The 17,395-nt window shown below is 39.5% G+C and overlaps 1 protein-coding gene across 2 annotated transcripts in view; it reads left to right on the forward strand.

Annotated features, from left to right (window-relative positions):
- Positions 1-17,395, forward strand: part of ERCC6 (ERCC excision repair 6, chromatin remodeling factor) — a 74,421-nt gene that overhangs the window by 37,847 nt on the left and 19,179 nt on the right. For both annotated transcript variants that reach the window (XM_060103144.1, XM_060103155.1), the window contains exons 8-9: positions 5,347-5,482; positions 16,825-16,995. In XM_060103144.1, the coding sequence (XP_059959127.1) occupies positions 5,347-5,482; positions 16,825-16,995 (307 nt within the window). The remainder of the gene's footprint in view (positions 1-5,346; positions 5,483-16,824; positions 16,996-17,395) is intronic.

The raw sequence follows: 17,395 nt of genomic DNA on the forward strand, positions 1-17,395 counted from the left end.
TTTTTTTTTTTTGTTTTGTTTGTGTTTCTGTTAACTAGAATGCCCTAAGCTGCCCTAGTTTCTAAGACTGTCTTTCTTTCCTTAAATGATTTCTGGGATTTTCTTATCTCCCATCTCTTTTCTTCCCTTCCTATTACCATGAAACTTGTGTGGAGTCTAATATGCTGGGCCTAGGAAACCTGAAGTCATCCCTGCAGTGTAGTTTTGGTCAAAAAATTAAAACGTGCTCTCTCAAGTGATGACAATCCTATGAGGAGTGAAGTGAGGGCTAATAATGAGCAGCAGCTGTAATCAATTAACTATCAATGCGCATCTCCTCTTTTCCATAATGAAATAGTGTGGCATGTTGGATTATAGCCCAGATCGTCTTTATTAAAATAGTATTGGTAGAAGTGGCTTCCCAGAATGCAGTTATATATCAGCCAAACAACTGAGCTCTTTATGAATAGAGGTGTACGGAGGAGCTTGGTCCCTTCCACATGCATGTGCCAGAGCAAATTGTATGACATTTTCCTCACAATTTTGTAATATGTCCTCCTCTGAAACTAGATGAACTTGGAGTCCTCCTCTGTTTATGTCCTAAAGAAAAATAGCCAGATGAACAGTCAAACGAAGTTCTGCATGAGCCAGCATTGCTTCATGGGCTATGTACACTTCCTCTGAACTCTTGCAAGCTGTAGATTTGGGGGCCCTAATTTGAGATGGTCTTAGTGTTGTAATTTTAAGGTCAACGATCCCTGAAACCATGGAAGTCTCTGGGATACCAGGAAGGAATTTCCTGGTAAAAGAAGTTGTAAATTTTTGTTTCTTTAATGTGTTTTATATGTGTGTTTTTAAAAAAGAGGGAAAAGCATGTTTACATTTACATGTGGTTAATAAACATCTATACTAGTTGTTGTGTTCCCAGTTCATATTGTATACACTACCGTCTTTTCACTTTGCCATTCATATTATAATGATAGGCCCCCTGAATTTTGTGATGGAGAGGAAATAAATTATTTACCTTTCAAACTTCAGTTAATACTTCGAAGTCTTGGATATCATTTAGGAAATTCCTAGTTACAAATAAATGGCCTGGAAAAGTTAATAAACTTTCAAAGGTAAATATTTTTACTTTGTAATTCCTGGTAAGTTCAAGGCTATGAATGGCAGATTTCCATCCTGCAGGTTGAAATATTTGACCATGGAGCCATTGGCTTGTCGTAAACTCATTAGGTAATCAGTGATAATCAGAGATGAAAAGAATTGTAGCCAGTTTGGTAATTGATGCTAATCACTCTAGTGCATTTAGCCATTCCTTACACTCATCTCACGGGATTGAGGGTTGGGGAAGGGTGGTGCAGTTGAAGTGACTGCTAATGGGTTTGATTGCGCCTTCTGTGGTTCAGGGAGGAGCTAGGTCTGCTCCTAGATTCCCACTGTGTGAAAACCTCTGTAATCTTCTAATAGAGTGGCAGAAATTAAAGGGCATAATAATGCCAGTTAGATGTTCAGCCAGAATAAAATGTTGGCCTTAAATGACATTGTGGCAGTTGGCAGAGAGTGTGTTATAAAAAGAGCAAAAATACTATATAAGCTACAAAAGCATATGTACCTATTTATGTTTATTTGAAAGTGAATTTGTTTTTAAATATTTTAGATAGGTTTTGATTGGTTGTTTCCTAATCCCTGCTAAGTGCGTATTGATGATAACTCTTTAATTCCCCTTGGAGGATATAAAGAAGTTGGTGCATTTAATCCTTTTAGAAAGAAATATTGTCAAAGAAGGGGCCAGGGCAGAGTCATGCTCTCCCCAGGGAGTTTGAGGGGGCTCTTGCATGGGCCCTGCCCTTGGGGAGGGGCAGAGCATGGCTTGGGAATTCTTCAGGAAGTCTCAGCACCTGGCTTCTTGCAATCTGAGCCCATGCTGTGGAGCAGAAGGGGCAGAGGCAGTGACTGTAGCTGGAGGTTGGGAGGATTTAGAGTGGGTGGAGGCATTTTGTTACATTGGAGTATTATAAGGGTGATCCTCGTTTAGGCTGTGGCTTGTTTATCTACTAGAACTACAAGGTATTTTTCAGTTGTGCAGATTATTTTTAATGTTTCAAGTACTGTGTGATTTACTCTAGTTTAAAAAACATTTTAAGTTCAGGAATCATTTATTGAACTTTAACAAGAAAATAAAAATCACCCAGGATCCCCTAACTCAGAAATAATCTCTTTTAACATTTCGATACAATTTATTCCAACCTTTAAAAAAAGTTTTCATTTAATAAAGCCAGTATTTATGCATTACCTCCTGTGGTCTAGACATTGAGATCATTTGAAGAAGAGTCTGTCCCTCTACCCTGAAGGACCTTAGGAAGGATCTAGCAAACAATTCCAGTAAGGGTGATATGCGTTATGACAGGGTTAATGTGGCGTCCTAACCAGTGGATGCACCAAGGAAGGGTCCTTGACCTACCTGGAGAGAGAGGGACGGGAAGGGAAGAAGCTGCGGGCTGATGGACAGGTGGCTAGGAGAAGAGGGCAAGAAGGGACAAGGTGAAGGCTAAGAGGGCAGAGGAGTATGCACTTTGTAGGAACTGAAGACGGTGCTGGTGGGGGAGTGCTGAACCACCGGGCCAGTGTCGGGGTAGGGCCCCTGAGAGAGGAGAGGCTGAAGAGGTGGGGTGAGGTCAGATCCTCCTGGTCTCATATGCCAGGGTGAGGTGTTGGGACTGTTTGGAGAGCAGGGGACAAACATGAAAAAGGCTCTTAAGCAAAGGGATGAGGTGTTCAGATTTTGCTTTCTTGAAATGATCGTCCTAGAAAGTGCAGTAACCCAGGTAAGAGATGATAGTGGCCAGAAGTGGAGTGTTAACAGTGTAAATGGAGAGACAGGGTAACTTTGAGAGGGATTTAGGAGGTAGATGTGACATGAACTCAGTACAGGTTGGATACAGTGGAGAACAGGAGAGGGGCAGAGGCCTGGATTTCCAGTTGGGGTACCTGGAGAATGGGTGACAGTTCTTTCCATTGGATTAGGACACATGGTAGGAGGGCCAGGTGGGGAGGGGGATGACGTGTGGTGCCGTGGGGACCTCTGAGTGGAGAGATCAGCCGGCAGTTGGACATCCAGGCATATGGTACTTTGGAGTTCAGGAAGGAGATTGGGGCTGGAGACCTAGATGTGCATCATCCGTGCAGAGACAGTAATTGAAACTGGGAGTTAATGAGATAGCATGGGGAAAGTGTGTGCAGTGGATCTAGCTTCAGATATTCAGTATCCTCGTGGGGCAGAAAAAGGTAGGGGGCGGAGAATGACAGTTTAAAAGGTGCCAGTGACTCTGCTCCAGGATGAGTGCGAAGGTAGGCCACGTGGGGCTCCAGTGTCCTCTGTCAGTCTTGGCTCCCAGTTGCTTCTGGTGGCATGAGCTGAGTGTGAGTCTAGTGTTGAAGAGATTCCCATAGTTAGTTTGACTTTGCTTAGTTTTCATTTCATTGATACCCATCTCCCAGCAGGACTGAGGATGAAGCAACTCCAGTGGTAGGAACATTGATGTAGCGGGGGTACGGGCTCAGACAAGAAAAGGGACACCTGTTCCGTGGTAACAGGAGGGAAGGAAGGCAGGATGGTACTGATTCAGTCAGGTGCCTACGGTGTACAGTGGATCAGGATATTTTGACTTCAGGTAAAAAAAATTCTGGCCTCAAATTGGGTTAAATGTTCACATACCTACAGAGGGGGTGGGTTGTAGACACAGCATGATCAGAAGCAGCCCAATGATGTCGTCAGGGGCCCGGGTTCTCCTGATGCCAATTCTTCTCATGGTCATAAGAACTCCTTGCACTGTATTTCCTTGTTCACATGCAGCAGGAGAGACCAAGAGAGGAAACTCTCCCCGACCTAGAGTGTAAGTCCTTCCTTAACCGTGAGCAAGCCAGTCTTCCCACTCCCCTCAGTGGACAGGTGACTGTCCCCAGGGGAACACTGTGTGCTGACAGACAAGCTATGATTCTGGCTTCTCCCCTCTTCGCCATAGCCAGACAGTGATCAGAGTCCCATCGAGTACATGTCTGGGAAGGAAGAGGGGATACCTGCACAAAATTGTGGTTCTGTTCGGAAGGAGAGAGGGGAGATGTGGATGTTGAGAGAGGGGGCCATGACCAGTTTACTGGCTCCCTATGTGTAAGTGAATTGGGGTGATTCCATAAATAATTTGGTTTTTTAAAAGACTTATGAGCATCTTCCAGCTTTTAAATATTCTTCAAAGACGATTTTAATGGTTATATTATATTCCATCTTATTTAACAAACCCTAATAGTATTTATTGTATTCTGTTCTAAGCACTTTATAGATGTTGATTTAATCTTTATATAAACGGTATGATCACTACTGTTATTATTTTAAGATGAAAAGCTGAGGTTCCGTTAGTGTGTGCAGAGCTGGGATTCAGACCCAGGCAGTGCTCCTAACCACCAGCCTGTGCTGCAGTAAAGATGGTTTATTCAGCCCTTCTCTTATTTACAGACGTTCAGGCAGCGCCCACTTTTCCCACAGTATAAATAATGCTACAGTATGTATTGCAGTACACAAATGTTTGTCTTGGGATCGCTTGGTCAACATGCGACTCTTGTTAAAGCTCTTGCCACGTAGTGCTCAGCTGCTTTACACAAGAACTGAGCAGTTTGCCTTCCGTTGGCCTGGGCTTTCTGGGAGAACCGGTCACTATGATGCTCACCCACTTGTTTTTTATCACGTGGAGAAGAGAGCAGCACCATGTAGTGGAAGAGCAGGCTGCAGCGATCAGAAGACCGACTTGAGGCATTGCTCCATCTCCTGGTAACCATGGGGCCTTGGGCACAGCAGCCTTCAGCGGCCCTGAGCACCGCAGGATTTCTGTCCTGCTTGCTTCCCGAGGCTGTGAGATTGATTGAAATCTTGTGGGTGAAAACTCTTGGTAGACTATAAAGCTTCAGACCAATTGAAGACACTCTTATGTTCACTTAGGTTAAGATATAGTGTATAATGCCTTCGCTAATCTGGAAGAAGAGAGAAAAGTATTTTTGTTAGGTAATCTTTGTTTGATTTTTTTTTTTTTTTTTTTTACTTTACTATAGACATTATCTTTTGATGTGTAGTAGCTGGTGTTTCCTCTTAATATCTGCACTCACTAACTGATGAATGGGGTTGTAGGGATTTCACTCGGTGGGTTTTATCCTCAATAGCTTTTTCTTTAAAGAAAATATGAGTAAATTTCCAAAGCTAGGATTTTCTTCTTTGAGCTGTTAAGTTTTTGTTTGTTCTTTTTTGTTTTTTGGCAGTTGATCATCCATATGCTGTCCTTCATGGTTGTCTTTTCTTCTTGGACATTTTGGGTGCAGGTTCGAGGGTTTGGGTCCAACTATAATTGTCTGTCCGACGACAGTGATGCATCAGTGGGTGAAGGAATTTCACACGTGGTGGCCTCCATTCAGAGTGGCAGTTCTGCACGAAACTGGGTCCTTTACCCACAAAAAGGTAACATTACAGTACTTCAGAATCTTTTTGCTTGTTTTACAGCCCTCTATTTTACATAATTGTTTTTGCTTTGATCCATTTATTTATTAAGTGTATGTTCCTGTGTTTCTTGCATTTAAACTTACTGTTATTGATTTAATTTAGAGCTCTGTATTTTTAAAACAATTATGAATGCAGGCTTTGTCATTCTAACAGTCCATGGTGGTGACATGTTCTTGTCCTGTGAAACACAAGCCTGATACCCTGAGTGGGACCAGAAATCAGGGGGCTTATGCAGCAGTTAACTGGCTAGATTTGGGGCATTAGTGACTTTAAACAGTTTTAGAAAAGTAGGTACAAAATGTAATAAAATAACTCTTAATTGATGAATGAATTTGTTCACATGCTTTTAAAATGTATTCTATTTTATTTTATTTTTATTATTATTATTTTTTTTTCGGTACATGGGCCTCTCACTGTTGTGGCCTTTCCCATTGCGGAGCATAGGCTCCGGACGCGCAGGCTCAGCGGCCTTGGCTCACGGGCCCAGCCTCTCCGCGGCATGTGGGATCTTCCTGGACCGGGGCACGAACCCGTGTCCCCTGCATCGGCAGGCGGACTCTCAACCACTGCGCCACCAGGGAAGCCCTAAAATGTATTTTAAATGAACAAAAGAACAGCCTGCCATTTTGTAATTTGTACTGTTGCCTTTTAGTTAAGTTGTTTTTTGTTCTCTGAATCGATGATTACCATTTAAGTCTAATCACTGTTCTTTGAAAGTTGCATTTTCTCACTTGTAGTTTTACCCACATTATCAAAAAAGTTTATCATCTCTTCTCCTCTGGGTAGCATAGATAGGTTGTATTATGCTTTTTTAATTCTCATGTCTGTCTACCATCTAGACTGTAAGCTCTGCAGTGTGGAGACTATGTCTTCATCATTATTGTATCCCAAGGGCCCTATAGACAATAGGTAATAATTACACATTTTCACTGTGGGTTTGCAGGTTTACTCTGTAGACAAGAAGTGTCAGTTTGTTATGAGTTCTTTCTTTCTGTCCTGAGTCTCACAGCTCTTGAGTGAGGTCTCTGTGCCCCCATGAAAGCAGTGCCAGCTGAGAGAGCTGTTGAATGTTTGCCTCACTCAGTTAAATACGTGTGAGCCACTAAACTCCAGTGTCTTTATAATTCTGCCAGTACCCCCTTTCCTCCAAATTCCCATTTTGTTCATGGTCATGAGTAAGCAGAACTTTTGATAAAAGTGAATCAGGAGTATCTATAATTTGGTAGCTCAACTTTGGTGAGATGGAATCTTGCTTTTACTAGCTATTGTTAAAAACAGCATACTTTGCCCTGAATTTTAAATGATAAATAGAAAACAAATGAGTTGAAATAATTAATGAAGTGGGATAAATGCTGCAATCAAAACAAACAAAAAAAACTGATTTTTTTTCAACAGCATGAAAATAACAGCTTAGATTGTTTTTCTAGTTAAACTAAATTGTTGTAACTATCCTGTCATCATTCCTGTAAAACATTTTTGATTCCTTTTTTCACTTCCATTGTCTATTGACATTTCTTAATATTTTGTATTGCAAAGTCTTGTACTAGGATTCATTAGTTGATGAATGTCTTTAAAAGGCAAATTTTTCACATGTTCCTCCTTATCCTTTTATTTCTTTTGTGCTTTTTCTTTTACACCTTTACCATATCGTGGCTCACTTGAGTCTCTTCTATTATTATAGCCTGAAGAGCAACCTTCATGTAAATGAAATACATTGACTCATGAATGAAAATAGAATTGACAATGGTCAGTGTCTCTGTTGGTGAGATTTGCTTCCTTAACTTGCTTAGAGAGCAAACAATTATTTCACTTTTGTTTACAGTGATTTGCACCTTCTGAGGTGTCTGGTTATGCACAGACACATGCATATATATGATTGTTCCTAATTTTTTTAGTACTCAATGGTCTACCAAGAACTTTAACTTGAAGTTTCTTGCTTAACTTTTGAGGAAAAGCAGTAGACTTGTGTTTTTACTCTGACCCTTAAACTCTTTGGACAGTTTCTTTTTCATTATGAAGTATCTCAGATCTCTAAAGATGTAAGCTGTTATGCAAAAGATCGAAAAGATGTTCTTTCGCATCTTTCAAACCATACTCTCTACTTAGAAACACAATCAGTTTATTATTAATATTAATATCAGTTTATTATTTGTGATGACGACGTATTGAAAATGTGTTAATTCCTCTGCACAGGCCTTGTTATAACACTTCCAAGATCAGAACTCTGGCTTCTGGGTTAAAAGACTGAGTGGCATTTGATCCCTTTGCTCCTTCCTTTTGTATTTGTGTGTACAGATCTTTGTTACCACTCCATGCACACCTGTTGGCTTATAGGTGTGTGTTAGATTGCAATAGAGTTTACATTTCTTAATCACATTTCAAATATTCTGTCAGTGCTGGTCTGTCCTTTAAGCCAGCATCTAATGTCTAACTTCCTTTCCATCCTTATAGGCTGAAATTTCTTTTTTCCATGGGGGAACTTTCTGTGCCCACCAGCTGTCCTGTCTAAATGTATTGATAATAGCAGCACTCTGGTATAGGGTTATTCAGTGCTGGAGAAAATAGGGAAGAGAAGAGAATTTCTCTTCGGAAAACTTAAAAAAGTAATAATGCCAGAATCATTCTGCTTATCATTCAAATAGATTATTTTTATTTTTCTAATGATTTGTTGTAGCTGGTAAGATGTAAAACTTTGAAATTTTGCATTTAGAGAAGAGCTATCAAATGATCAAACAATTTCTAAATGGAGATCATCTATCATTTTTCTTCCCTAAATTGCCTTTTAGCTTCCCACCTCTCTCACCAGGTGATCCTGTATTATCTTTGTTAATATTCTCTTTGGTTGACAGCATAATTTTGAATTATCAAATGCACACCCAGCAACCTTGCAAAAAAATATGTGGCTAATATTTTCAACCAAATGATCAAATCAGATAAAGACATTTTCAGGCTCTGAATCTCCTTTAATGGTCAGTCGAAATCTCATTTACTAGGAATCTAAGATTATCCTTTTCTCATGTTTTATGATCCTTTTTTTCTAATGGAGAGAAACGATATGTAAGTTGATTAATATTTATTTGTTGAATAACTATAAGCATAACATTGCAGGTATTTGATGCTATTAGGATTCTAAAAAATGGATATGATGTTTTTAACTGATCTTGAAAAGCTAACCATTTTCTTGGGGAAAGAAAATATATGAAAGATAATAAAAGAAGGCAGTTTTGTAATTCTTATCCCCATAACTCACAGCAGGGGGTGGCAACTTCAGCACTGTGTTGTAAAGTTTATTTAATTATTAAGGACCCTTTTTTCAATTTGTTGGAAGATGTGTAATGAGAAATTTCTTGCTTATATTCTGAAACAGTTGTCACTTTGTAGCTCTCCCACCTTTCCCTGCCTTGTAGGATATAGTAATTCTATGGAATAGTTTTGATAATTCAAAGAGATTATCATTTTGATCCATTCATGGTATTTAGAGGCATAGGATTAGGAAATGTGACAATGGCATAAAGGCATAGATTTTATAATTACCAAACCAGGGTTGGAATCTTGGATCTGCCATCTTATAGCTTTGTGACCTGGTGCAAGTCACTTAGCTTTTCTGAGCCTAGTTTAATCTCCTGAAAATGGGTTATTTTTGGTAATTTTTTGAGGATTTGTTGGGTTAATATGTGTGCACAATAAACTTAGTATGGTCCCCAGCATACAGTGTCTACTCAGGTAATTCCTACAATTAGAAACGAAGAATATGGTAGACATCTTCATCTCAGTACTTGAGAAAAGATGCTCTGACATTTCTGATTGATTCAATATAAATACATTCGAGATAGAAGGTTCAGACCTGCTTTTTCAAAAATATTCATAGTCATTCACGTCTAGGCCTTTCTCCTTCGTGTCTAGATTCATTGGCCCCAAAATGATACAGTGAAATACAGTGTTAAAATTCTTTTTGGGAAATGCAAGGTATGACTAAAGAACAGACCACAGGAAAACATGGCCATCTGATGCAACTACCATCACATGTTCTTTAAAAAGGCCCGTTTTCTGAAACACTAGCATAAAAAGACTTGGCTTTTTAAAAAGCTGGAAGGGAGGCAAGTAAAAACATAACAAATAAAAGTAGAAAAGGGCCACATGGTCCCTCAAGCATCCTAAATATTTCAGACCCACTCCAGGTACACAAATTACAACACAATGTGATGCAGTTCCCATTAACTTTCGAGACGGTGTATACACCTGATACAAGAAATGATAGATGCTATGCTTGGTCTTTGAGGGATATTGTAAAATTATGTTGCTGGAGCCCTTTTTTCTTCATTGTCAGCACAAATCCTTGTTTATTAAAGATTTAGCTTGAAGGAAATTTTAATTAATTACAGGTGCAGTAAATCCTGCCTGGGAAGCTGCCGTGCTGTGTTTACCGTGAATGGCCTTCATGTGCCTGTGCTCCACTCTGCTCTCCCTGCTGCCTGACAGTGTGATTTATGGCTGTTGTTTTCTACCAGTCCACTGTTTGCCCTCTAGGAGGGATTGGTCTCCTGAGCCTCCGTAATAACAGCAGCACTTTCACAGACATCTTTTAATGACAACAGCACTGCATTCAGTAAGTCAGGCTAATTGCAGATGTACCCTATTAATTGCAAAAACTAGGAGAGGTTACATATTTTACAAGCTTTTAATTTGAAACCGCCCGAGATGATTTGTCTTAAGTGTTTGGATAGAGACGTCCATAATATTCAACAATTCACCATTATTGAAACTCCGGTCTAGGCAGTTACAGAATTCTGAGATTGAATCAGGTAAAAACAGATAGTCTTAGGTGTGTTTTTACCCAGTGGCTGTTAAGTGAAGGTTATGTTTTCAATGTGGACATTAAAAAAATTTCTTACTCTTTTTATAAAAGCATCTTTGATTCTTATCATCATACATCTTTTTGAATATGGTAGAAATTTTGTATTTCTGTAGTTAACATTACAGAATTTTCCAAATTAACTTCAATTCTTAGACATGTCAAAGAAGCTAAACATCACTCTGGTGGTATGTATTTGAGAGGCATGGCATCTCGTTTGTTTAACTGTGGTAAAGTGATGTCCGAAATCCAATTCAGGGTGGCGTTCCTTGGAGGGTAGTGGAATGACTGTGGTGAGTCACTGCATCTAGCAGTGAGGAGTTCCAGGGTCATGAGCAACTAGATCCACATGGGCAGGGTTTGGCTGTGATCCAGGGAACATTTTATAAATGTGAGTGGTAATTTCACTTCTGCTGTATTTCACGCCCCAAACAGTTGTTGTTGTTTTACTCTCCCATTTCTCTCTGGGCACATAGCTCTGTGCCTGGAGTAGCACAGGGCACGGGGCATTCCTGTGTGTCGGTTTGCTGTTATTCCACGCCCTACCTGCTTCATGACTTCTGGCAGCCACTGCTGTCCCAGGAGGAGGAAGAGATAGGGATAGAGTTGGGATAGCTGCCTGCCCAGAATCTCAGTGGAAAAGTCAGATGTGGAGGAGCTATTGAAATCAGCTCTGGCTTCTAAAAGTCTCAGGACTGGTGGGATGCATTCGAGGTGGAAAAGTGCATCTCTGGAGAGCCTGCTTTTCTTCACTGGACACTAGCCACCGTGGCAGAGCCGGTGGCAGTGGAATAGCAGTGTAGTCAGGGAGAAGTGGGTAAGGCGAGGCATGGGAGAGTCTATATGTGTGTTTGTAAGGCTGTGAGCCTTGAGGTATTTAGTGCTGCATTCATCATAAGGTAAAAAAAAAAAAAAAGTCAGGAAATGGTTAAATCAGGTGTGGCCCTCGATGTATCACATAGGCGCGGAAAATCATGAATAGGAAGATGGCAAAACAGTAGTCATATTAATAATATACCTCTCACCTGTTAATCCTTTACTAGTACCAGGTGTTATAGCTCTTAACCCTGAAGTTTTGAGTGTATTATGACATGAGAAAAGTTTCTCTTTTCCTCTTTCAGAATTTTCTTGGCCATTGTTACACCCTTTTATATTCTGTTGAATTAAAAAATATTTTAACCCTTGTTTATTAAGATAATCTTTTTTAAGATGTTGAATTTTATAATATTTGTATGACTATGATTACATGAATTATTGTACGAGTTTTCCTAATATTTAGCTATTCTTCTATTTCTGTGATGCCTTGTTAGCTTAATATAGTGCTAGATTTTATTTATAAAGTAATGAATCTCTAGTTGGGGAGTACACACACTGTGTGAGTATGTTGCTTCTGTCAGTTTTGAAAACAGGGTTTTGCTAGCCTTCTATCTTTTTCTGTATTTTGGAACCATTTAAATAACAGGATTGATTCCTACTTCACTCGTAAAACCCTTTGGGTCTAGTAGACTTCTGGTGGGAAAAGCATAACAACATCCTTTTCAAGTCCTTCAGTATTGGTCTGATTGGTTTGTCTCATTTTTCCTGGGTCCATTTTGGTAATGTTCACATTCTCTGTCAAAGTTCAGATTCTTTGGCATTGGATTGCAAGTGGCATTGGCTCACGTTTTGTGTTCTCTGCCTCTGTGGTGACTCCTTTAATGTTTTTCATGCTGCCCATCTGAGTCTGTTCTTCGGGCTGACTTTCCAGAGGTCTGTCTGTTTTTTGGTCTCTTCAAAGAGTTACTTAGTTTTTTTCTCTATCAATTCTACCAGGTTTTGTCCTTAAGTTTCACTGATTTTTGTTTTTATCTTACTGTCTCACTGTCTTTATTTAGCCAATTGTATTGGCTGCTTGGTTTGATTTCAGCCTCAGTAGGGCATGGGGAATGAGTATCTTTGTGTGGGTTAAGGCTGTGCTGAGAACTATTAAAAGGAGCTCACTGATGGAGAGACACAGATCCTTTGGATCCTAACTATAAACTTTTAGTTGCCTTTAGTCTTCCTCTGTCTCTTCTGACTGTCGAACTCTGAGAAACTGTGGCCATGTCCCCTGCCAGCTGTGGATGTGCTACTTTGCCAGCATAGCTCTAAGGGCTGTGCCTTGGGTTCTGGTGCAGTGCTCCAGGCAGGCAGGTAAAGGCCTGGCTCTTCTCTCTAGTGTGTTGTCTCCTTAAAATACAAAAGAAGCCCTCCTTTTCCTGTTCACTTCTTGTTGTCTGATACTTGTATTTCTGATCCTGCCCTGTTTTTGTTTGCATTTCCTTGGGATATCTTTAATAGTTCCCATACTCTTAACTCTTAGCACCAGTCTAGTTTGGGTCTCATCCCTTAAACACAAGGCCAGGTTTTGGCTGTACTTTCCTAGTGGAAGGGGTCACTGCTGACAGCCCACTGTCACGTGGAGACCCTGACGTAAATGTTAGGTCTGAAGCCAGCTGTCTTATTTTCTGTTTATTGTATATTCTGCTTTTTATATTTTCTTAATTCTTTTTCTGTTTCCTATTAGAAAATTTTCTATTCCTATATCTATTTTTTTCCTGATAGTGGTTTGATAGTTCTACAGTCTATTTCTTTTCTGGTATTTATGCTGAAGTAGCAACTATTAATCAATAAATGGTCTTAAATTTTTTTTTTTTTTTTTTTTTTTTTTTGCGGTGAGCGGGCCTCTCACTGTTGTGGCCTCTCCCGTTGCGGAGCACAGGCTCCGGACGCGCAGGCTCAGCGGCCATGGCTCTCGGGCCTAGCTGCTCCGCGGCATGTGGGATCTTCCCGGACCGGGGCACGAACCCGTGTCCCCTGCATCGGCAGGCGGACTCTCAACCACTGCGCCACCAGGGAAGCCCTGGGTTTAAATTTTTTATGAATGTATTTCAGTCTGTTTTTCTGTCATGATAAAGAATTGAACAGTATTCATAACCTGTGTCCCATTCTACCATTGATAAGGTGGGATTTTTAGTACACTCTTAATTTCCCCTGTTCTCACTCTAGGTTTGTTAAATTAAACTGGAATTATAATCATGCAAAAATAGATCCCTTTTTATATTTTAGATAATTTTATAACAGTTTTATTAGTATTTAAAACAATGTTTTAATATTTACTTAATTATTATTTTAATACTTTAAGAATGGTAGGTATATTACATGTAATCTTCCCTTAAAAATATTTTCTTTTATAGTAAAGTAAGAGGCAGTGTTGCCTAATATTTAGTTAATATTAGCTTTGGAGTTGGCTGCTTTTCTGTGCTCAAATCCTACCACCACTTTACCAGCTATGTGACCTGATAATATTATTTACTATCTCTAAGCCACAGTTTTCCCCTCTGTAAATTGGGGGTAAGGACCTCTGTCCTCTCTCAGAGTTGCTGTGAGCACTCAGTCTGTGATGAGCATGAGGCGGGGAGCTCTGCTGCCTGCTCTTGTGCAGAGTGCGGAGTCCTGAGCACCTTTCTTCTCCCACCAGGGAAAGGAGCTGCATTCTTTTAGTGACCGCACCCCTGCACCGGCTGGAGGTGGCGTGCTGTTCATAGGCCACCTCTTGCTGGTTTATTTTCTGTCCTTGCCGAGCTAAAGGTGGAATTTGTTATTTTTTTCTGTCAAGCATGACTGCTAATTTGGATCAATGCAGAACTCCAGGGTCTTTGCTTTCCCCCTAGAATTATGGAAAGATTTGCCCTTTGTTTTCTGACGTATTTAGTGTTGCAGAAAAGATATTCAGTGCAGGTAGTCTTTTTCCTTTGCAGGGAATCTTTTTTCAGTCTGTTTCGTTCTGACTAGAAGCTACAGCATTTTCTTGTTTTCCCTTGTTTTTGGGATTCAGGCATCTAATAGGCGTGTACCCAGGTGTATGGCTGTTTTGGTGTTTTGTTCTATAGGCTCTGGTCTCTCCTCAGAAGTTTTTTCTATCATTTTTAAAATCACTTCTTTTATATCCTTTGTACTCTGTCCTTCTTGAATTCATGTTATACATCATCAGAGCTCCTGGGTTTGTCTTTCTTGTCTCCTTGGCTTTTCTCTCATTTTCTTTCGTTTTTTTTTTTAAAAAACGTTTTCCATCTACTGTGTTGTTTTCAGTTTAACAAGGATTAACACAAAGGATGTTTAGGAAAAATAAAAATTGGGTAAGTGTTTACATGTTATACCTTTTTCTGGTCTTCTTATGAGCCCTCCTCCCCCACAGTAGTGGGCATACTAGTCAGTGTTTACGACTTACAGATTAATGAAACATAAACTTCCACTGCTGATAATGTATAATTCTGTTGTATGTATTATGTTTGTGTACATATTTATAAAGTGCCTTAGATTGTATCATTATGGAAAGGTTGATTTTTTTAAAAGTTTTAAACATTTTATTATATTTATTTTTCCTTCCAGTTTTATTGAGATATAATTGACATACAGCACTGTAGAAGTTTGAGGTGTACAGCATAATGATTTGAGATACATACACCATGAAATAATTATCACAGTAAGCTTAGCGAATATTCATCCTCTCATATAGATACAAAATTAAAGAAATAGAAAAAAATTTCCTGTGATGAAAACTCTAGAATTTACTCTCAACTTTCATACCTAACATACAGGAGTGTTAATTATATTTATCACGTTGTACATTACATCCCCAGTACTTAGCTTATAACTGGAAGTTTGTACCTTTTGATTGCCTTCATCCAATTCCTCCTCCCCACCATCTTCCACCTCTGGTAACCACAACTATGATCTCTTTTTCTATGAGTTTGTGTTTGAAGTATAATTAACCTATAACACTATGTTAATTCCTGTTACACAACATAGTAATTCAATATTTCTATAGGCTTCAAAATGATCTTCATGATAAGTCTAATTATTATATGTTACAATACAAAGATATTGCATAGTTATTGACTACATTCCCCCGCACTGTACATTTCACCCTTGACTCATTTATTTTGCAACTGGAAGTTTGTACTGCTTAATCTCCCTCACCTATTTCTTCCCTGCCCATCCCCTGTTTGTTCCTGGTACCTATGGCTATTTCTTTCTTTGCTTTTCTTTTTTAACATCTTTATTGGAGTATAATTGCTTTACAATGGTGTGTTAGTTTCTGCTGTATAACAGAGTGAATCAGCTGTACATATACATATATCCCCATATCCCCACCCTCTTGCATCTCCCTCCCACCTTCCCTATCCCACCCCTCTAGGTGGTCACAAAGCATCGAGCTGATCTCCCTGTGCTATGCAGCAGCTTCCACTAGCTATCTATTTTACATTTGGTAGTGTATATATGTCCATGCCACTCTCTCACTTTGTCCCAGCTTACCCTTCCCAGTCGCCGTGTCCTCAAGTCCATTCTCTATGTCTGCATGTTTATTCCTGTCCTGCCCCTAGGTTCTTTAGAACCATTTAAAAATTTTTTAAAAAATTTTTTTAACATCTTTATTGGAGTATAATTGCTTTACAATGATGTGTTAGTTTCTGCTTTATAACAAAGTGAATCAGTTATACATATACATATGTTCCCATATCTCTTCCCTCTTGCGTCTCCCTCCCTCCCACCCTCCCTATCCCACCCCTCTAGGTGGTCACAAAGCACCGAGCTGATCTCCCTGTGCTATGTGGCTGCTTCCCACTAGCTATCTATTTTACGTTTGGTAGTGTATATATGTCCATGCCACTCTCTCACTTTGTCACAGCTTACCCTCCCCCCCACATATCCTCAAGTCCATTCTCTAGTAGGTCTGTGTCTTTATTCCTGTCTTACCCCTAGGTTCTTCATAACCTTTTTTCCCCCCCTTAGATTCCATATATGTGTGTTAGCATACGGTATTCGTTTTTCTCTTTCTGACTTACTTCACTCTGTATGACAGACTCTAGGTCCATCCACCTCACTACAAATAACTCAATTTCATTTCTTTTTATGGCTGAGTAATACTCCATTGTATATATGTGCCACAGCTTCTTTATCCATTCATCTGTCGATGGACACTTAGGTCGCTTCCATGTCTTGGCTATTGTAAATAGTGCTGCAATGAACATTGTGGTACATGACTCTTCTTGAATTATGGTTTTCTCAGGGTATATGACCAGTAGTGAGATTGCTGGGTCGTATGGTAGTTCTATTTTTAGTTTATTAAGGAACCTCCATACTGTTCTCCATAGTGGCTGTATCAATTTACATTCCCACCAACAGTGCAGATGGGTTCCCTTTTCTCCACATGAAAGGTTGATTTTATTTATTTATTTATTGGCCACACTGCATGGCATGTGGGATTTTTGTTCCCTGACCAGGATTGAACCCGTGCTCCTTGCATTGGAAGCGGGGAGTCTTAACCACTGGACTGCCAGGGAAGTCCTTAAAAGGTTGATTTTAAGAGTCATCCTCAGTTAACTTCTTATTTAAAACTGTCTTTACCATTTTGTCATCGTTTTAGGAGAAACTAATTCGAGATATTGCTCATTGTCATGGGATTTTGATCACTTCTTACTCCTACGTTCGACTTATGCAAGATGATATCAGCAGGCATGACTGGCACTACGTGATCTTGGATGAAGGACACAAAATTCGGAATCCAAATGCTGCCATCACTCTAGCTTGCAAACAGGTGTGACCTCTTACAACAAGGAGGGTTTCCAGGTGGATAATATTTAATTGAGAATAAAGTCTGCTTTTAGTAACAGACTTATTTAATCTTTCCTTGTGCTTTTGCATAAGGAATTTGAAATACACATTTTGCCTTAATGCAGAACACTTTTCATTCTTGCACTTAATCATGTTTTCTAAAATTCTAATTGTTCACGTTGCTTAATGTCTCTTATAGGGATCAGTTGTTAGAATGTAACCAAATCCAACTCTAGTCCTTAGTCTTCAGCTTGAACAGTAAGAAAAATTCTTGCCTATATATATATTTTTAATCTATGTGTAATTAAAGAATTAAAGTTTCATAAAATGTCTGCGTTTTAGAGGAGACCAAAATAATATGTAGTTGTGTTAAATAATAAGAT

This window comes from Mesoplodon densirostris, chromosome 1 (assembly GCF_025265405.1).
Source record: "Mesoplodon densirostris isolate mMesDen1 chromosome 1, mMesDen1 primary haplotype, whole genome shotgun sequence".
NCBI classification, from domain to species: domain Eukaryota; kingdom Metazoa; phylum Chordata; class Mammalia; order Artiodactyla; family Ziphiidae; genus Mesoplodon; species Mesoplodon densirostris.